This window comes from Sinocyclocheilus anshuiensis, unplaced genomic scaffold (genome assembly GCF_001515605.1).
Source record: "Sinocyclocheilus anshuiensis isolate Anshui unplaced genomic scaffold, SAMN03320099.WGS_v1.1 scaffold476, whole genome shotgun sequence".
NCBI classification, from domain to species: domain Eukaryota; kingdom Metazoa; phylum Chordata; class Actinopteri; order Cypriniformes; family Cyprinidae; genus Sinocyclocheilus; species Sinocyclocheilus anshuiensis.
Window position 1 is genome coordinate 957,576 of NW_015554139.1, and position 21,345 is coordinate 978,920.

The 21,345-nt window shown below is 36.1% G+C and overlaps 4 protein-coding genes across 10 annotated transcripts in view; 2 read left to right on the forward strand and 2 right to left on the reverse strand.

Annotated features, from left to right (window-relative positions):
• Positions 1-6,615, reverse strand: part of LOC107670492 (procollagen galactosyltransferase 1-like) — a 14,367-nt gene extending 7,752 nt beyond the window's left edge. For both annotated transcript variants that reach the window (XM_016463112.1, XM_016463113.1), the window contains exons 1-3: positions 6,078-6,615; positions 1,808-1,918; positions 1,595-1,712 (exon numbers count right to left, since the gene is read on the reverse strand). In XM_016463112.1, the coding sequence (XP_016318598.1) occupies positions 1,595-1,712; positions 1,808-1,918; positions 6,078-6,298 (450 nt within the window). In that variant the 5' untranslated portion in view covers positions 6,299-6,615. The remainder of the gene's footprint in view (positions 1-1,594; positions 1,713-1,807; positions 1,919-6,077) is intronic.
• Positions 6,616-7,260: 645 nt separating this feature from the next.
• Positions 7,261-10,556, reverse strand: LOC107670497 (6-phosphogluconolactonase-like). Of its 2 annotated transcripts, none has more exons than XM_016463122.1 (6): positions 10,487-10,556; positions 9,870-10,139; positions 8,438-8,545; positions 8,247-8,348; positions 7,941-8,081; positions 7,261-7,835 (listed from the first exon to the last, which is right to left on the reverse strand). In XM_016463122.1, the coding sequence occupies exons 2-6, from the start codon at positions 10,131-10,133 to the stop codon at positions 7,689-7,691; spliced, it is 762 nt and encodes a 253-aa protein (XP_016318608.1). In that variant the 5' UTR covers positions 10,134-10,139; positions 10,487-10,556; the 3' UTR covers positions 7,261-7,688. The 2 variants fall into 2 exon arrangements, with proteins under 2 accessions (XP_016318608.1, XP_016318609.1); XM_016463123.1 differs by lacking the exon at positions 10,487-10,556 and adding an exon at positions 10,250-10,474.
• A 382-nt stretch (positions 10,557-10,938) lies between these two features.
• On the forward strand, positions 10,939-13,787 carry LOC107670495 (zinc finger protein 79-like). Of its 3 annotated transcripts, XM_016463117.1 has the most exons (5): positions 10,939-10,959; positions 11,203-11,414; positions 12,543-12,648; positions 12,766-12,868; positions 12,975-13,787. In XM_016463117.1, exons 2-5 carry the CDS (start codon positions 11,221-11,223, stop codon positions 13,580-13,582), a joined length of 1,011 nt encoding a protein of 336 aa, XP_016318603.1. In that variant the 5' UTR covers positions 10,939-10,959; positions 11,203-11,220; the 3' UTR covers positions 13,583-13,787. The 3 variants fall into 3 exon arrangements, with proteins under 3 accessions (XP_016318603.1, XP_016318601.1, XP_016318602.1); XM_016463115.1 differs by lacking the exon at positions 10,939-10,959 and having other exon boundaries at positions 10,980-11,414; XM_016463116.1 differs by lacking the exon at positions 10,939-10,959 and having other exon boundaries at positions 10,981-11,414; positions 12,543-12,630.
• A 283-nt stretch (positions 13,788-14,070) lies between these two features.
• Positions 14,071-21,345, forward strand: part of LOC107670496 (zinc finger protein 33B-like) — an 18,085-nt gene continuing 10,810 nt past the window's right edge. The window contains exons 1-4 of one of the 3 annotated variants that reach the window (XM_016463120.1): positions 14,071-14,460; positions 15,926-16,056; positions 16,147-16,249; positions 17,382-17,544. In XM_016463120.1, coding sequence (XP_016318606.1) covers positions 14,223-14,460; positions 15,926-16,056; positions 16,147-16,249; positions 17,382-17,544 — 635 coding nt within the window. In that variant the 5' untranslated portion in view covers positions 14,071-14,222. Of the gene's footprint in view, positions 14,461-15,925; positions 16,057-16,146; positions 16,250-17,381; positions 18,076-21,345 lie in introns of those variants that run through there. The other 2 variants (XM_016463119.1, XM_016463121.1) reach the window with 2 other exon arrangements.

Below are 21,345 nucleotides of genomic sequence, written 5' to 3' on the forward strand. Positions count from 1 at the left end.
GATCACAAATGCAGACATGGTTTTATGTTTACGCGGCGCGATGCAACGCAACGCGTAAAAAGACAGTATAAATCATTATAATCCCACTGGATGCACCAAATGCCTCGTTTATAATGGGTTTTAATGTTTTTGTCTCGTCACTCTGGCCGGACAGGGCATGACAGTATGGTAAAGGGTGTAACATTTCCGTCACATGCTTGAGGAATTCAGCCAATCACAACGCACTGGATAGCTGGCCAATCAGAGCACACCTCGCTTTTCTGACCGATGAGCTTTGTAAAAATCGACGCGTTTCAGAAAGGCGGGACATAGAGGAGAAATAATAATGTACAGTATGTGGAAAATAATGTGTTTTTTGAACCTTAAACCGCATAAACACATTTCATTACACCAAATACACTAAATAATGTTATTTTTAGCAACATCATATGACACCTTTAATGAGTGTTCACACATAGCTATTGAGGGTCATCATTTAAACCGTCACTTCTGGCCAAAGTACCAGTCCATAATCCATAACGCTTCCTCCAGTTAAAAGGTTTATCCACTGTTGTCCTCTCACATAAAACCCACCTATCCAATTGTTTAGGACTGTTTTGGCTTGTAAACTTAATTTGTTCATATTTCTCTCCTGATTCATATGAGACAGATTTTTCTCTGGAGAAAGCAATATTATGGCTAGAGGACAGAATGTAATGGTTACCACTTTTCACTTCAAGACATTAACTGATGGACCGGAGTCGTGTGGATTACTGTGATGTTTTTTTTCAGCTGTTTGGACTCTCATTCTGACGGCACCCATTCACTGCAGAGGATCCATTGGTCATGTAATTGTACATTTCTCCAAATCTGTTTCTATGAAGAAACAAACTCATCTACATCTTGGATGGCCTGAGGGTGAACACATTTGTAACTTTTTTTTTTATTTTTGGGTGAACTATTTCTTTAAACTGCAGTAAAACTTTGCAGTGTTCTGCCAAATTATGACTCTTCTGCTTCTCCCTACCACACAGGAAAATGACACGAGTCCACATTTGATGGCATTTCTTTATGCTCTTTATTTTTTCGCTTTTTTGAATGGCTGTAACAATAGTCCACTGACGGCGAGTGTAGTGAGAACCCAAGTGCAGTATTTATTGAACAGAAATGTAAGCGAGATACAAAACAAAAAAAGACACTAATCACTAACAAAAGACACCTGGAACAATCAAGACAAAGACCCAATGAGAACACAGGACACATGACTAAAACAATCAATCACAACATGACACATTGAATATGGGAGCACCTGGCAAGATACATGAGGGCAAGGGAATCACATGACAGGAACAGGAAACATAACCATGACTAAACTACAAAATAAAAGAAATGGAAACATGAACATAAACCAAAACCACGTGACAATGGCAAATTGTTATGGAAATTTAAACTGCCCATCTACTTCAGTTACTTCAAAAAACAGCGATTAGATCAAATAATCATGACAATCAGATGATTAATCAATAATCGCAACATTCAATGTCCACAAGTATCCATTTAATATCTTGGAGATTCATGGTCCTAAAAGAGAGTGGACAGTGTGTGGTAAACTCACCATGAGATAGTCTGCCCACATCTCTCGTGCAGACTCAAGCGCTGCCTGCCGCAGTCTCATGACGTAGGCGTAACGCTCATTCGTCCATTCCTTTGGTCCTTCCTCATCATGATATTTTCTGAATGAGAAAGAGAAATCCAAGACATAGTACATGAAAGGAAATGCAAAAATGAACCAGTTCCATGAAACCACAAGTGAAGAAACATGGCAAACCTTGGTTCCTCCTTTGGCCTCCACTCCACATAATGGTAGAGTTTCTGTACATTGATGAGCCAGTCTCGCAGTAGGTAAGTAGTGTTGTCAATATTGTGGTCGGTTGCGACCCTGTCAGAAACCCACAGAAATGGTGCTCATTGCATGCGGTTTACTTTCTACAGAAAACAATATATGGTTGAAACTAAAGATTACATGAGCTAACCACAAACTTATGATTACCTGCACTCGCACAGAGTATAATCACACCATATTTAACAAGACCTTTCAGTGCATAATGTATATTTAGACCAGCAACAGGGAAATGAATGAAGAAACACAAAAGCTCTAAATTAAACTCTACAGCAGAACTAGGCTAAAAGAGTAGCAGAACTTGAGAAGTGAAACTGCCACGCTATCTGGTTATCACAGAGAGAAAGGAGCAAAGACAAAGTAAACAGACAGGTAGCGTCCCATTCTGCTGAAGACATAAGTTAAACCACACGTCCTACTTTTCACTGGCTCTGTCTTGGCATGAACGGACGAGTCTCCCGGAGCAGAGCGTGAAACAGCACAGCTGTGAGGCCTAAGAGTTTACAGATCCGAACAGAGTTAACACATTAACTCTGGCCAACAGCTACTATTACTACAGTACAGACTGATTCAAGAAGGGAATTCAAGTTATATTGTTACTAAGTCTATTTTCAAACAGTTATATCAGTGGTTTTTAACCTTTCTGACTCAAAGGCCCCTCGTTGTCCATCACAATATAAGCTATTTCTGCTGCAACTGACAAAGCTTCTTGTTTTCAAACCTTTTTATTAACATAAACTATAAATATTGATAATAAATGAATTAACCACAATCATTTTGTGACTTCAGAAGTTTCAAGAAATATATGTTCTTCAATTAAAAACAAGTTATTGAGGGGGAAAAAGAAATATTTGTATTATTTTTATTTTATTATTTATTGTTTTTATTATTACTTTTTTTTTTTAGCATTTTACTTCAGATGAGAGTTTGATTATGCTAATATATTCAAAATTATTTATTTATTTAAATACTTTTTAGTGTAATCTTGAGATGGAAGTTTGCTGAGGCCCTCTTGCTGGTTGAGTTACATGAGTGACATAGCATTAATAATGAATATGCGGCTTAAGGTTTATGAACATTAATTTCCCTTCTGCCAATGTGCAGAAGTGAAACTGCAGTTGTCTTAAAAAGCTATTTCTACTTAATCTAATCTTAAACCTTTTTTTTTTTTTGTAACAATTGTTGAATTCAGTCATATTAAATCAAAAGACACGAATAAAACCAGTTAATGGATTTAAAGGGATAATGAAAGTTCTATTGTCATATCCACCATCATAACTGTATGCATTTCTTTTTTCTGCTCAACACAAAGGAATATATTTAAAAAAAAAATGTTGGTAACCAAACAGTTTTGGTTCCCACTCACTTCCATTGTATATTTTGTCCATACTGTGGTTATTAACAACATTCTTCAAAATATCTTCTTTTGTGTTTCAGGTCTAACAGGACAGGGAGAGTAAATGATGACAAAATTTTAATTTTTGGCTTTTTTTTTAATACAGTAAGAATAAAAACAAGTAACGTGCTCAGGGAAAAGGGAGGAAATGGGGTCACCAAATGACAGGAGCCAAATTCAAACCTGTAACGCCAACATCAACATGTTGGAGCATGTGCACTAACCTCTAGACCACAGCTCCATCACCTGGCAGATTTTTGTTAACAAAAAACCTTAATCTACATGTTGTTTGTGAGACTCGTATGCTACCACATAAAAAACACACATTTACACGTACAGAAAACAAATAAATCAGTACAAGTAAATGATAGTGTACAATCAGCTAATCGTTGTCCATCTGACTGTACATTATTATTATACTGACATGGCTACTCACCAGATAAATTAAATTAATTCATGGACAAGTAATATTGGGTGATCGGCCATTTTTCAGAAACATTTAATCATTAAACGGAGAATCTAAATCAGGGGTGTCAAAGCATGTTCCTCAATTCAATTTCATTCAAACTCAATTCCTGGAGGGCCGGTTGAATCTAAAATCTGCAGGGCTCCGGCCCTCCAGGAATTGAGTTTGACACCCCTGGTCTAAATGGAGTGTAACCAATCAGAACCATGTATTCCAGAGAAACATGATAATTTGTTTAATTATGTTTTAATTAGTGCTGTCAAAAAATTAATCGCGATTAATCGCATCCAAAATGAAAGTGTTTGTTAATAATATATATGTGTGTGTACTGTGTGTATTTATTATGTATATATAAATACACAAACATACATGTATACATTTAAAAAATATTTAAATATATATATATATATATATATATATTCATATATAAATATAAATATTTTATATATAAACAAAAATTTTTTTTCAATATATACATGCATGTGTATTTATATATACATATTAAACAGTACACACACACATATATTATGTAAACAAACACTTCTATTTTGAATGTGATTAATCGATTGACAGCAATTTTAATACAGTGATCAATAACATTTCACTGCATTTCTGTTTTTCATTGTTCACTCTGCCTGCTCTTGCAGACCACCATAAGCAGCTAAACCGACTGTTTTACGTTTATTCTCTTGACTTTATATGACAATTCAATCTAGGCAAGGCAATTTATTTCTAAAGCACAATTAAAAACAACAAGTTGACCAATGTGCTGTACAGATTCTAAAACATAAATAAACACACAATACACACACACATCTGTTATACAGCATGGACGTCAAACCATTCAAGCTAAAAAACAATGAGGTTCCAACAACAAATCACTGAGCAGCATTCTGTAGAAAATCCTGGGAGAAGAGATGAGTCTTTAAAAGAGACTTAAATGACACCAATGTGGAGGCAGGTCTTATGTGCAAAGGCAAACTGTTCCAAAGCTATGGGGGCCAACACTGCAAAAGCACAGTCCCCACAAAGTTTACGTCTCGACCTGGTCTCGACCTAGGAACAAACAGGAGTTTCTGGTCAGAGGACCTGGGTGATCTTGATGGTGTCGTAAACTGTGGGGGGACCGTGCCATTTGTGAGTAAGGTTGTAACAAATCAGAGAGATAAGATGGTGCAAGGCCGTTTAAAGATTTAAAAACAAACCGCAAAATTATTTATATCAATCCTATAACGGACTGGTAACCAATGTAAAGATGATCAAATCTGAGTAATATGTTCCAGTTTCTGAGAACCAATAATCTAGCAGCAGAATTCTGGACAATCTGTAATCGTGGTGAGAAGACCGCTTGACCTTTGCCAATGTTCTTAACTGAAAAAAAAAAAGAAAACGGATCTAACACCATTAATCTGTTTGTCAAATTTCAAGGAGTCATCAAAAATTACACCTGCATATTTTACCGTGGATTTACCATAAATAAATAAAGGGCCTAAAAATATTAGTGGACCCAGATGCATTGGAGGGTGCAAAAACAATAGTCTCAGTTTTACATTCATTTAGGTGCAGAGACAATGTCTAGACTATCTCTAGGGCATGACTATGGCAAGCTTCAGAGCGTTCGTGGTAACTGACACCTTCACAACAGAGCTCTTCATTCACTGGTTAGGACAATGACAACTTTAAGGGAAAAATTTGAGTAAAGCTGGCAGATATGAGAAGGACGCAGTGAGAACGGAGAAACTCCTCCCATCCCATTTTTTTTCTTCTTAAATTTGCCCTCCAGAGAATTGAGTTGCTGGAAGACAGATGTTCACAGACACCAAGAATGAAACCCTAGTCCAAAAAGCAATTGAAAGTAGTGCCACAAGAAATGATTCAAGTAACAAATGGGATACTAGTGTCTGGAAAAAAGATACGGGTAGGCCTATTTATAAAATGCTGGGTTGTTTCAACCCAATTTTGGGTCAAATATGGAGTAACACAACTTTTGGGTTAAAAACGTAATCCAAAAATGTAGCCCAAAAGTTGGGTTAGTCCATATTTGACCTAAATTGGGTTGAAATAACCCAGCATTTTTTAGAGTGAGTACAGCTGAAGTATATAGTTACTGTAACTATATATAGATAGTACCATATCTATTAACGAATGATTTAACTGGAATAGTTACAATAAATGGGGAAAAACTACACGGATGTGCAGTTTGTTACTAGTAACAGTGGAGGAAATGTTGGGGAAAGTGACTAGTACGCCATTAAGTACTACTAATAAGTACTAGTCACTACTGGAATACTTAGAAGTAATGGAAAAATAAGTACTATTTACACGCACTCACTTACCACAGCGCGATTCGGTCTTTAGGGTAATTGAGGCGCTCAATGGTCCTGAGGAAATGTGGCAGCGAGTGCTGGGCGTTGCGGCAGATCAGAGCGATCATTACTCGGGGAGCTAATATAGGAGACTCCGGGCTCCAGCGCTCTTCATGGAAGTATCCTTGAGCTGGTCCAGTATTCATCAGACAGCACCACAGCACCGACACGAACAACACGAACCAGAGCATTGTACAGCACACACTCTTTACAACCAGGAATATAAGCTCTTAAAGCTAAACCACACAGTTACATCCAGTTCATGAGGAGGTAGAAAGTTAAAAACGGGTAACTTAAGTTGAAATAATTCCGCCGACCAAAATCAGCATGCATTGACAACGCTGCAGTTTGTGTGAGACGAGCGAGTTAAAGGGGATGTTTCGCTGACGTTTAAAGGGGAGGGACGCATTCTGGTAAATCTGCAAACTGAGAGCACTGATGAGTAATTCATATTAAGATTTCAAGTCATTATTTGTCTTTAAAATATATCTAGCAGATTAGGAAAGGTTATATTATTTTAAGGTTTTATATTTTGTTAGTAAAAATGTTTTTGTGCTTGTATTTTTAGTTAACAATAATAACCCTGTATATAGCACCATATAAATACGCTTTTTCCTGTACACCAGAAACTATACACTGAGGGGAAAAAAAAGTGTAGGATTTCGAGACCATTTTTACTCATAAATTGCTAGTAAATTTCACAAATAATTGCAAAGAAACAGCAAGTATCACATTGGGTTAAACATGAAATTTTGAAGTAGAAAAATTCCATATATTCTAATATAAATAAATAAATAAATTAACAGTGTGGAAGCCTGTTTCAGCCACAGGATTATTATTTTTTATTATTATTTAAATTAACTTTTCATATCACAATTCAGACTTTTTTCTAGCAATTCTGAGTTTATAGCTCACAATTCAGTCATTTTTCTCGCAATTCTGAGGAATAAAGTTGGAAATGTGAGATATAAACTTGCAATTGTTGAGATAAAAAGTAGCAATTATTATTATTTTATACTCCATGGACAAAAAAAAAACAGAACTGTGAGATGTAAACTCATGTCAAATATTTAAGTTTATATCTCACACAGTTCTGAGATTTTTTTCTTAGAATTGCAAGAAAAAAGTCGCAATTATTAATGGTGAAAATGGGCTTCCATAAGACACAATGCATGAAATACAACCAAAATGGAAAACTGCAGAATGGATATTAACCTCTTAAAATTGTATTCAGTTTTTTGGGCAATTTTTAAATAACAGATTCAGATTGCATCTAACAAAAATTTAAAAAGGTAACCATGGTATTTCATCAAAATACCATAGATTCAACAGTCATTGTTGTTATAATAAAGCTATGGTAGCGTAGTATTAGTGAATAGTCTTATTTAAAAAAAAAAAGACATTCTGAAAGCTTCGTAGAGCCTATAATAGTTTTACAGTAGTAACAATAACTGCAGTAATTAGCAATGATAATGAAAATTTTCGTAAGTGCTGTGAAGAAAAAATCTTTGCAAACATAGGGCTTATTAAGGACTCCATAGGAATACTAGACCGTGCTTCCACAAGTTCTCTCTCCTATGTTCAGAGTTTTGCCCCAGGACCTGGCCTCTCCACCTGAGACGTGAGGGAGGCAGCTGCTGGCTCATCCACTAGCCAGAAGAGTTCTCCCTGTCTAGGTGCGACCAGAGCTGCTGGAAGTTCAGGGCCTTCTCCACCCTCCAATACTTGCTACAAAATTACAGAATCAAAACTGAAACAGTAAGAATATTAAACTAATAAAACAAAAATATAACATTCACAATTATAAATATAGACACATCAGAAAGTGCTTACCTTGAGTACAGGAGCTTTGCTGCCCCCAGTTGACACAAACACTACACATCGAGCAGCGTTAACTGTGGGTAATGTCATAGTGACACGCTGAGGCGGTGGTTTGGGGGAATCAGAGATGGGTGCCACTGTCCTCTGGCTTTCCTACAAAATCACATTTTTACTTACACACACATACTTAAAGACAAATCTATTTCAAAACAGATAAAGGGTCAATAGGAGAATCAATAGGATTCTGTAATAAGTGGTATATATGGTAAACTAAAAGTAGATGTTATATTGCTGCTTCATTAAGAATTGATCTGAAACCTGTAATAAAGGATGATCTGGAAAGAGAGAGCAGGTGTGTCCATCTGGTCCCATTCCCAGCAACAGCATGTCAAAAACTGGAATTTGCTCCTTTTTAAAAGCCTACAATGACAAAATTCTATTAAGGGCTATGAATTAGAAAAACAAAAATCAAATGTGTTTTATGTAATGTCTAGAAAACGAAATCGCACCTTGCTCAGTTTGCCAGCATAGTCATCAGCACATTCTTGCACCGGTAAAGAAGGATCTATAGCTAAAATCCTATCTTCTGGAATGTTGATTTTCTCAAACAATTGATTCTGTAGGATATAAAAAGCTATAAGTAATCTCAGTTTTCACATGACATGATCACACCCTTATAGAAATGCCCACCTGGAAAGCAAGGCAAGGTCTTTCTCTGCTTTTACCGGGTTTGTACTAAATACAGTGATATTAAAAGACCAAATAAAGGCAAGCAAATGCATCAAGAATATGAATGCAACATTTTCCCATAGAAAGTCACTATAGACAAAATGCTTAGTGTGGCTTGATGCTTCAAGATATGGGAGGACCAAATCCATTATACATCTTATTAATAAAACATACTAAGTACAAACAGATGAACACATACAGGTGCATCTCAATAAATTAGAATGTCGTGGAAAAGTTCATTTATTTCAGTAATTCAACTCAAATTGTGAAACTCAAGTCAAGTCAAGTCAAGTCTGCTTTATTGTCAGTTCTTCCACATGTACAGCACAACTTTTCCACGACATTCTAATTTATTGAGATGCACCTGTAATATGAATGCAAGGTTTAAGTCTTTTCCCATATAAAACTATTATAAAGAAAACGCTTAACATTGTGTAAATATTCTGAGCTCATCTGCTTGCCTGTATATAGCATGTATCGTCAATAAGGTGCATATTGAAATTTGATCTTTTAATATCTATAATAGCACTTCCTCCAGTAAAATCCATCCATTAATGCCCTCTCACAATAAAATCCACCGACATATCAGTTTAGAACTGTTTTCACTTATGCATGATCTGTGCATATTTCTCTCCTGATTCAGATGAGATTTTTCACTAGAGAAAGCAATATAGAATAGGACTCATATTTTAGCTAGAAACAAGATGTTAATTGATGGACTGGATTTGTGTGGATTATTGTGATGTTTTTATCAGCTGTTTGGTCTGACGGCACTCATTCACTGCTGAAGATCCATTGGTGAGCAAGTGATGTAATGCTAAATTTCTCCAAATCTGTTCCCATGAAGAAACAAACTTACCTACATCTAGGATGGTCTGAGGGTGAGTAAAGTTTCATTTTTGGGTGAACTATTTGTTTTAGAATGTCTCTCTGTTTTTAGTGAATGAACTACTCGGGAGGTGCTGTATATGGATTGCAAGGGGCCTAAACTTGCAGTTTGTTCACATATCTTTGACTCAATTATTTTGAGGGGTGATCTAAATATTTGTGACCTGGAACAAAAATTGACAGGCCTGTGCTGCAGTTCTACAGATGTTTTACCTCCAGGTCTCTGTGTCATGTGACTGAAAACTATGAATTGACTTGATTAGCTCTACAGGTTTTCTAGTAAGAGTAAAAGACTGCCATTCTTTCTAATATGCACCGAGTTACCTTATATAAGCCATAAGTGCTCTCAGGATCACTGAATGGAACGAGTCTCTCATCGCAGAACCCAATGAGCCATCTGCTGCAGTCTAGACTCGGGACAGCAGGCAGCTCCTTACTCAGGATGGACACCAAACTCCCTCCTGAAAGGCCCAGGGAGAAGCTTTCACCTGTGCTGAGAGCGTTCTCTGCTCGAGAGGACACCAGCTGGGCCAGAGTGGATCCAAGCTCGGCCACTGAGGGGAAAACCACCACTCTTGGTCCAGACATCACTCCCTGGAATAAACAGAGGCGATGATTATGCCAATCAGTTCAAATATGAAGCAATGCTTAAGTCAACTGACAGAGCAGAACTCAATACATGCGCCCAACTGTATTAGAATGACCAGAAAAAGGAAACAATCAATAAGTCATCTGCCCTCTGCAATACAGGTGCTGTGAACAATGTGCACTGTTTCATTGGATTGAGCAGTGCAGGTTTGAGTCAAATGAATCAAGCAAGTATTGAACCAAAATGTGAGCCATAGTTTAAGTGCACTAAGCAACAATAACACGTCAAAATGATGCTTCGTGCTTTTACACTTATGGTAGCTGTAAAAACTACGAAATTATTTTGCACTCACCGTGGAATGTTTTCTTACTAGTGAGATTTCCTTTACGTGCGACCTGACCTGACCAACATCCAATCGCAGCGAACGCTGCCTACTCTAGAGTCTACTGCTGCATTCTGGGTAATGTAGTGCTCAATGGATTCAAGCCCCGTTTCTAACTATTCGGTGGATTTCAGGGCCTCGGAGTCTCAAGTTGGATCTTGTCGATTAGTTTTACTTTGGAGTATTGAAGCACGCACATTTCATTATGCAGTGACCATTATAAAGCGTTGTCACAATATGTATGGAAAAGAATCGCAATTTATCTGTGACTATTATATGTTTTGGGAGCCGAAACATTTTGTCTATGGACGCAAAAATACGTTATATCAGCAGTACATAATCGAAAATTAGATTTATAACAGTCTGGTTTTGTGAAATTCACCATGTGGCTCGCACTCAAACAGCTCCATTTCAATAGATGGCGTTGGTGAGCCATATTTTGGGTAAATCGTTCACACTGAGCTACACGTACAAGAAATAGTAGGAGAGAGAGCCGTTGCTGAAAGATGAAATCTGTAGAAACTATTTATTTAATATGAATATTATTACGTTAAAATATACAACTAGATAAAGTATATAGATAGCAGTTGATTTTGTATATCTGTAAAAAAAAAAAAAGTTTGTGACTTCCTTTCGATAGTTTGTGGAAATATTGGGAGATGGTGTCCACTCTCTCCTCTTTTAAGACTCAGTTAGCTTCCATCATGGAAACACTTGTGCAAACAGCTGTATTAGAGATAAGCAAACTCGTGGATGTGGAGTGTGAAGTGTTGTTGTCGGAGGTCACCCGCAGCCGCAGTGAAATCAGCGCACTGAGGAAGAGACTGAGGCTGATGGAGGTCCAGCTGTGGACGAGCACTGGACAAACACTGCCAGAGAGTCTCACATCTGTTAAGAGGTAGGTCCACTTTTCTTTGGTGTTTATTTAGCATGGAATTGCACTTTATACTTTATAACACACGTATATGCATCTGTATATTTAACATCGTATATATGCAACTCTATGCAGTCTCATAACATATGAAGCCATGCTGAATAATGTCCACAGTGAAGTCAATGAACCATACTAATTTAATTTATACACTACCGTTTGGAATAATTAAGATTTTTAAATGTTTTTGAAAGACGTCTCTTATGCTTACCAAGGCTGCATTTATTTGATCAAAAATACAGCAAAAACAGTAATATTGTGAAATATTATTGCAACTTATAATTGTTTTATATATATATATATATATATATATATATATACGGTATACTGAGTCAGAGTGTTATTGAGGGTCACTCTCTGCAGCCAATCTGTACGACTGTTCAACTTTTCTTGCAAGAAACTCCAGTCTTCAGTGTCACATGATCCTTCAGAAATCATTCTAATATGCTGATTTGCTGCTCAAGAAACATTTATTATTATTATCAATGTTGACAACAGTTGTGCGTCTTAATATTTTTTTGTGAAAACCATGATACATTTCCATTTAAAGGTTTGGGGTAAGAAAGATTTTTTTAAAGAAATGTATACTCCGTAAACCAGGATGCATTAAATTGTTCAGAAGTGATAGTAAAGACATTTATGATGTTAGAAAAATAATGATATTTAAAATAAATGCTGTTCTTTTGAACTTTATAATAAGAAATGTTTCTCGAGCAGCAAATCAGCATATGAATTAATACGTTTTCATTACATGTTTTCAAAATAATAAGATAATAAGAAATTATTCTTGAGCAGCAAATCAGCATATTAGAATGATTTCTGAAGGATCGTGTGACACTGAAGACTGGAGTAATGATGCTGAAAATTCAGCTTTGCATCACAGGAATAAACTACATTTTAAAATATATTCAAATAGAATACATTTATTTTAAATTTTAATATTTTTTCACAATATTACTGTTTCTACGGTATTTTTGCTCAAATAAATGCAGCCTTACTGAGCATAATAGACTTCTTTCAGAAATGTTCAGAAATATTAATTATTCCAAAGTTTTGACCACTAGTGTATAACACTTTTTTATATTATTTTTCTAGTGAATGTGACCAAGAGGAGACGCACAATCGTTTGAACAGGTGTAGAGGCCCAACAGGAGACATCCCAACAGTAATTCAGCAAGACCAAGCAAGTTCTCTTCTCGCCGTAAATATCCATATTAATTGCCTTTAAATATTTGTAAGCACAAGAGCTGTTGAAAACATAATGTTTCTATATATTTTATACAAATATAAGATATAATGTAATGTCACAATGTCAAAGGACAGTCCACAGCAGAAGTGTGAGGTAAACCAGCCAATTAGTATGGTAAAGCAGGAGCAACAGGAAGTAGATGTTTGGATTGGTCAAGACAACAGTGAAGCACGTAAGTCTGGAACTAACTGTTCTATAATGGTGGAACATTTTAATTGCTAGTGTTTCTAAATAATTTATGACTTCCTTTCACTTACATTACTTTCACTTAACCACAGGAACCCAATGTGGTGAAGCTGTGAGCCTGTCACCCATCAAGGATGCTCTCAAAACTGTTCCTTGTGTTGACAGAGGAAATAGAGAAAACACAACCGAAAGAGTCCCATCTAAAGCAGAACCACCAAAAGTCTCACCTGGAACAATCACAGTGAACCAGACTGTGGCAAACAGTGATCCAAACACTTCTTTCAGTCACACACAGAGTTTGAGTGCATCACACTCCGCAAGAACATCCAGTGCCAACACTATTTCAGGGGATAAGCGTTTTGTTTGCTCCTACTGTTCGAAGAGGTTCAGGTGTTTTAGTCAACTTACAATACATCAGCGGAGTCACACAGGTGAGAAGCCATACAGGTGCACGCTTTGTGGAAAGAGCTACATTCAGAAAGGACACCTGTATACCCATCAGCGCACCCATACTGGAGAGAAGCCATATCGATGTTCGCTCTGTGGAAAAGGCTTTATTCAGAAATGCACTCTAGACATGCATCTGCGAAGTCACACGGGAGAAAAACCCTACACTTGCGCAAAATGTGGGAAAGGGTTCACGACCAAATTCAATCTTAACAAACACTTGTCTTGTCAGACTTGCAACAACATTAGTTAATGGCAATGAGCTTGAGTAAATGTGCTGATATCAGTTTCAAACTGCGTTGATTTGCACTCCACAGAGATCATTTAAAAAAATGTACAGATTGATAAACAGTTTGATTCATGTGGCATCAGATCAGCATTAAATACAAAGTCATGTCTGAAAACAGCGAAACTTGTTCTATCTATTTATTTATTTATATTTATTGATTGCATTAAACACCAGGATATTTTCGTGTTTTTTTTTTTTGCGAATGTGTGATGTTGTTTTATTGGGAAAACTGATGTTTTATTGGAGAAAAAAAAACTTTGATGTTCTTCCATCATTCCAAAAGGCAAATTTGAGCTTATTATTAAAATAAATATACTCTTGTTCTTTTCGTGGTCGTATAAATATAACATTTAATTTTTTATTTCCCTGATCGATGATATTCTGAACCCAGTTGCATTTTTTTCTCGTATCTTCTATACGGTGGTTTACGGTAATCCATCCCATGATTCCTTTCAGCCAAACGCTATTTATGGTTTGTTTCTACAGAAACATTGTGCTGAATATAGGGACAGTGACTGCCAAAAAAAAAACAGCTATATTAAGAGTACAGTGGAGTCAAATTTTTCTCCAAACATTTTAAAGCTTCTCGTAAGCGACGGACATCATGAATACTGGTGATTTTCAGACGCAGTTAACATCCATAATGGAAATTATGGCGAGAACCGCTGTTGCTGAAATAGGCAAACTTTTCGAGGAGAATTCTTTGTTGCTGCGATTAGAGATTTCACGCTGTACAAACGAAAATGAATCTCTGAAAAAGAAATGTCATTTTCTGGAGAACGAACTTAAGTTTGGAAAGACGAAGAGGACAGCTCCATCATCCCGCCTTCCGGGACTTGCAGGTGATTTATAAAACGCGTGTTGCTACTGTGAATTTGCCCAAAATTAAACACAGATAGAGGGACACATGAGGATGTGCAGGCTAATTAAAGACCCGAGCTAGTAAACTACGCTGTGTGTTCATACCCCACATAGGATAATATTTGTGCCCTTGAGTAACTTGAGGGATTATTAATTGCTTGCTCATGACTTGTGCCAAGGGGATTTTATGACACTTCAAGTAGGGTCATTTTTAGGAAACGGTGTCTGTTCTCGTGAATGACTACTGATATAATTCACAGATTAATGAACATTATTTGATAGATTGTAATGCAGAAACTTTAGAAGAGCAGGTTTTGTATTTACTTTTTTATTAAAATTAGTTTTGTATATATATTTTTTGCAGTAGGCCTAATATTCGCCAATTTCTGTGTCCATATTAAATGGACGCTTTTATATATAAAAGCACGCTTTTCTGAGAAAATACTAAAATTGTCTTAACTTTAGTCCTTTGCCGTCCGTGTATTTCTACACTTCAAAATCTTTTTTTTTTTGGAAATAATATTTAAAAGAGTGACATAATAAAAAAAAATTTTTTTCTACTGAGTTCATACAAAAGAAATGTTGTCATTTTTGTTTCATTACACACATATTCATACACAACACATGGTGTAGTCAAGCTCTAATCAAACTTTTATAGGCGTTTGGTGTGATGTAATTATATTTTCTCATTTGGCATTTATTTGGCATTGTCCCCCTGACCTTCAACCCCAGGAACAGAGTTGTAAAAATGCATGCAATAAAAGAAAGTAATGATGAGGAGGAATAATGAGGATGTTGAAGATCTGAATGAAGAAGACAGTATATGAAACACATTGGGTTCAGTGGAGTAGGAATGAACCCAGAAGATTGTAAATGCAAACCTTTTATAAAACCGCTACAATTTACCACCCCGAATGTTTGCTCCTCTTGTAACAGTTGTGATGTGTTTATGAACTTCAGACATCCGATTGTCTGAGATGGGTCTCAGAGGATCCACCATCCGTGCCCATTCTACAGTTGATGACCATTTGCAACTGTGGAAGTTCTTTGGGTTTATGCAGTTATTCTAATGAAATCACATGTAAGCAAAAGCACATTTTAGAGCAGGGCACTAATGTTTTACAATAAGATATAAAAAATGTATGATTTTATTCAAGGCATGCCAAAATGCAACAATACTACAATTGTGGTACATTTATTCCAAAATGATTGTGACTGGGTTGAAATAATGTAGCATTTTAAGTAGAGTAGAGATGGTAATAGGCTTAGTAAATATATATTAACAACTGGTATATTTCAGGACTATAATCAGTTCCTTTTGGCTTGAAAAGCTCAGCTGCAACATTTTGAAATGGATTTGTACATCAAAATTGCAGGCACAAAAGGCTCTGTTTCTTGAGAATGACCTGAGTGGTTTAACCTAACAAATGACCACATGTTCAACAGACACTGAACATCAGCCCACAATTTACAGTGTCTTCGGTAAGGAATGGTGCATGAACCTCTGGAGACACGAGGAGTCAAATGTTGGTCAGAAGGACGACACACACCTGAACTCATCAGTCAACACAGAAGAGGTAGGTCTAACATACTGCTTACGTTTTTTTTTTTTAATACAATGTCAGAATACAGCTGACTAACTCCCTCTGTATTGTCAATAAATTTAGCCAATAAATTTGCTGGATGAAGAACCAGATGTGATTATGATTAATGAGGAGACACTGAAGGATGACGATTGCTCTAGGAAAAACGAAAGTAGCAGTTTAAGAGGTTTGTGGAGAGAAACGGCTGCTATTAAAGGGATAGTTCGCCCAAAAATGAACATTTGCTGTTAATTTACTCACCCTCAGGCCATCCAAGATGTAGATGAGTTTTTTTTCTTCAGTAGAACTGTAAAGATTTTGGATGAAGCCATGGTCCTTTGTGATTCATAAAATGCAAATCAATGGCTACCGTCAGTTGAGAGTCAAAAAGAGCATATCAGGGAACACAGTCGCGGCTCATGATGATACATTGAGGTCTTATGAAGCAAAACGATCGGTTTGTGCAAGAAACTGAACATTATTTACAACACTATTACCTGTAATCCACAGCCTCGGGCAAAAGGTCTGGAGTGATGTCTGGTTCGCGAACGAATCGTTCTTTAGTACTGGTTCACCAAATCAGACTGAACCATTTGAAACCGTTCTCGGCTCGAGCAGCCCAGATCTACAAGTCACTCAACCAAAACTCACTTTCGGACGTGCCTTACAGTGAGTCACCGACTCGAAATGAGCCAAAATACCGGTGTAAATTATCCTATGATGCTGATTTCTGCCAACTCGTTCATTGCTCCAGTTCCTCCAACAGTCACTAAACTGAGGAAACGGTACAGACTCATACTGAAGACTGATGAGCTGGTGGTGATATGTGCATGCGTGAACAGAGTACTTGAATGAAGGGGTGAAATGTAAGTTTTAATGGTTTCTCATTGTTTATATAAAACGGTGTGTTGATTAAGACTAGTCTATTCACTTGTTAGACTTCCCTGTTTGTCTGAGGCTATGGATTACATGTAATAATGTTGTAAATAATATTTAGCTTTTTGCACAGATCAGTCGTTTTGCTTAATAAGGCCCATAATAGAGGTCAGGAGCAGTGGGTATTCATTTTTTGTTCCCTTATATACGCCTTTTTTGACTCTCAAAGTGACGTAGCCATTGACTTCGTATTTTATGAATCACCAAGGACCACGGTTTCAGCTAAAAAAAAAAGTACTGTTCTACCGAAGAAAAAAGGACCTCTACATCTTAGATGGCCTGAGGGTGAGTAAATTAACAGCAGATTTTAATTTTGGGGTGAACTACCCTTTTAACTGTTTTTTTATATTCAGATGTTCATTGTGTCATTTATTGAATTACAGGACCTGCAGTGATCAGTGATAAGAGATGTGTCGCCCAAAGCTCTGATGATTTTATCACATACACCATACCTTCAGATGACCAAGTCCAATCGAACGTACACCAGACACAAGCTGAAGAACAACCTCTTGATGGAATGATCTCTACACAAGGAGACAGCACAACATGGTCAGATTTGAGCCCTGATGTTGGATTCATTCCTTATAACCTGAATTTCAATGAGACCGTTACACCAAAGAAGAAATTCAAGTGTGTGTTCTGTGGGAAAACCTTTGAGTATTTAAGCCATATGACAAAACACATGCGAAAACACTCTGGAGAAAAACCTTACGTCTGTACAGTTTGTGGTAAACGGTTTGCTCAGAAAACGTATCTCACAACTCACGAGCGCACTCATTCTGGCGAGAGGCCGTACGCGTGCATGGAGTGTGGAAAGAGCTTTTCTCAAAAATCTTCTCTTAATGTACACCTCCGAAGCCACACTGGAGAAAAGCCATATAGCTGCTCACACTGTGGTAAAAGCTACGCCTTCAAAATTGCTCTTAAATCACACCGATGTTAGAATAGAAACAAATTGCTACTGAATATTGTCTACTTAGTTTTAGCATGAAACTTCTGTCTAGGTCATTATAGAATATCCTTGTTCTGTTGTTATAAAATAAATGTTAAAAAAATGGGAAAAAAGTCAAGAGTAGATGAAAATGCTGATATGCTCACTAACACCAAACAGTCTCCTATAGTAATTTCCACTGATTTACAGGCAATATGTAATTGTTTAACCACCGTGAACACTGTGCAATGTGTTCTTTTGTCAACTAGTTTCTGATACTTTGGAGATTGGTTCTTGCTGTACATTTTTGATAGCTAACCTTGATTACTTGATATTTTTTACTTTGATCTTTTGTCCTCCCTGAAATATTTTACGTTGCACCATTGTTTTATCTACTTAACTGTTTTCTGAATAAAATATTATATTTTTGTATCAATCGTATTTTTTTTTTTACAAATAAGTAGTATTTTTTTAATACTCAAAAAGATCATTAAATGTTTAAGCATATTTATATTAATCAGCATATTAATCTAGAAACATCCTTCATATGATGCAGTTGCCTTTTACAATAAAATTCACATTCGATTTTTTATTTTATTCTATTCTCATACATTTTAAAGACCTCACATTATTTTCATCCAGTTGGACCATGTGGTTTAAACGTTACGTTAAATATTAAATTTTCAACTGATTTTATTACTGTGCGTTTATAAAGTATCGACATCTATATTTAAATTGCATGTTTGAGGCAGGATAAGCAATCAGCGAACTTTAATTCTTGTCCAATTTATTACAATTCTTTATCATACAGTCTGCATACAGTTGTGATTTTTTTTTAGTTGGTCAACATAAAGCAGAATAGACATTTTCAATGAATTTGTGTGTGTGTGTTAGTCTAGTCCCTTTGTATTGAGAAGTCGAATGGAATGTGCAAAGAAACTGTTACACAGTCTGGCTGTGAGGGCCCAAATGCTTCAGTACATTTTTCCAGATGGCAGGAGGGTGAAGAGTGTGTGTGTGATTGGCCACTATGACTTTGCGGATGCAGCGTGTTGTGTAAATGTTCATGATGGAGGGAAGAGAGACCCCGATGATCTTCTCAGCTGTCCTAACTATCTGCTGAAGGGTCTTGCGTTCCGAGCCGGTGCAATTGGCAAACCAGGCAGTGATGCAGCTGCTCAGGATCCTCTCAATGGTCCCTCTGTAGAACGTGGTGAGGATGGGTGGTGGGAGCTGGGCTTTCCTCAGGTTTCTCAGGAAGCAGAGACGCTGCTGGGCTTTCTTTGTAATGGAGCTGGTGTTGAGGGACCAGGTAAGGTTCTCCGCCAGGTGAACACTAAGGAATTTGGTGTTCTTGACGATCTCCACGGAGGAGCTGTTGATGTTCAGCAGGGAGTGATGATCACAAATCCTGAATTCCTGAAATCCACAGCCATCTCTTATGTTTTGTCCACATTCAGAGACAGGTTGTTGGTTTTGCACTAGTCTGTTAACCTAATGCTGGCACGTCATTCTTACTGATGACACCCACCGCTGTCGAACTTGATGTGATTCGAACTGTGCTTTGCTGCTTAAGAACAGAGAATGGACATTTAATGTCATTAACATTTTAAAAAGTGCTATGTACTTCTCAAATAAAAGACATTTCAACAACAAAAAATTAGAACTAAAAATATAATTTAAAACGTATAATTGTACGTACAATTGTAATAGAAATAATAAACGGCAAATAATTTTCAACTTTCGAAATTATTATTATTATAATTATCACTCATGACAAGAAGAGTTCATTTTGGTCCCCTGCTTTCATTACATTTGATCAAAAAAGTCTCTATGTCTTCAGTGAGTAAAAAACTAAATTAAATAACGGATCTCTGGAATCTTGCACATTTTGAATGATATTTTGTCTCTACAAAAGGTGACATGAAAAATGCATAACCCACATTATCTCAACTTTGACAAAGTCAATAACAAACTTAAAATGCTCTAGAGTAAGATAACATACACCCACAAACGAGAACTGTAATAGAACAAAGCATTAAATATATATAAAAATAATAAATTCTAAACATAAAGTGGCTTCATCGCAAAGCCCATTTACAACATCTAATCTAAAACGTAATTGAACTGTCAACAGAAAAATACTGAAAACAGTAAAAGATGACAACAATTTTAACCTTCAGCAGTAAAATGTGAAAGACATGCACGTAATCGATATTTACAAGATAACCATTTAACTCAATATCCTCCTGAGAACCAGAAAAAAGTTTTGTGGATTTTGTTGTTTGTTTGTCATTACATTGGTTGGAGCATAAGAAACAAATGGAGAAAAAAAAAGACATTTGTGAAAAAATATATTTTATTCATATTTTATTCTATGTGGACACCAAGTTATTAAAAAATAAAATAATGAATAAAATAATAAATATAAAAATAAATAAATAATAGACAGAAGGCATGTATAGGCAAAAACAATGTTGTATATTTTCATTCACCAATCAGTTTTTAGGTTTCAGGCTATTTTTAGCCAAACTTTATACAAAGATGATTCTCAACTATGTTATGAAAGATATAACAGAATGATTTGATATACTACTGTACTTTATGGAATATGTGCGTAAAATGGCCATAAATTGGTTTTCCCATTTTTTTCCCATTGCATCTAATTTGCGTATTAATGTGTTCTTGGGGCAAACCATAATGAAAAAACAGTCCTTCCCAAATGGACCGTTGGTTGGAACAAAGGGGCCATTTGGGAAGGACTGTGTTGTAGGCAACACTAAAATGCAAAGGAATTTTATAGGCTACAAAAAAAAGTAAATCTTTTGTTCTTTTTGATTTGTATTTGTTATATTTGTTCTCTGATTCGTTTTTTTCTTTTCATAGTCAACTATTTATTTAGTTTGTTTGTTTTTATTGCCATACTAGCATCTTTGGCTATTTAAGAGACAAACGTATAACATACTAATCTTTGAAAAAAAATATTTTATTAATATTTTATTCTATGCCCTAGAGGATGCCAGGACTATTATGTAAAAATAATAATAAATAAATAGACATGAAAATGCACGAATAGGCAAAAACATTGCAATGTTTTATTTTTCCATTCACCATCAGCTTTTAGGTTTCAGGCTATTTTCAGCCAAACTTTGTACAAAGATGATTCTCAACTGTTATGAAAGATATAATAGCATGATTTGATATACTACTGTACTTTATGGAATATGTGTGTAAAATGTCCATAAATTGGTGTTCCCATTCTATACAATGCATCAAATTTTCATTTGAATGTGTTCTTGGGGCAAACCATAATGAAAAAAATAAGTGTAATAATGGGAGTAATAACTTGGCAACATTTTCTTAACAATATGTCATATTTCATAGGAATATTGATCTATAATTTCTTTCCCTATTGA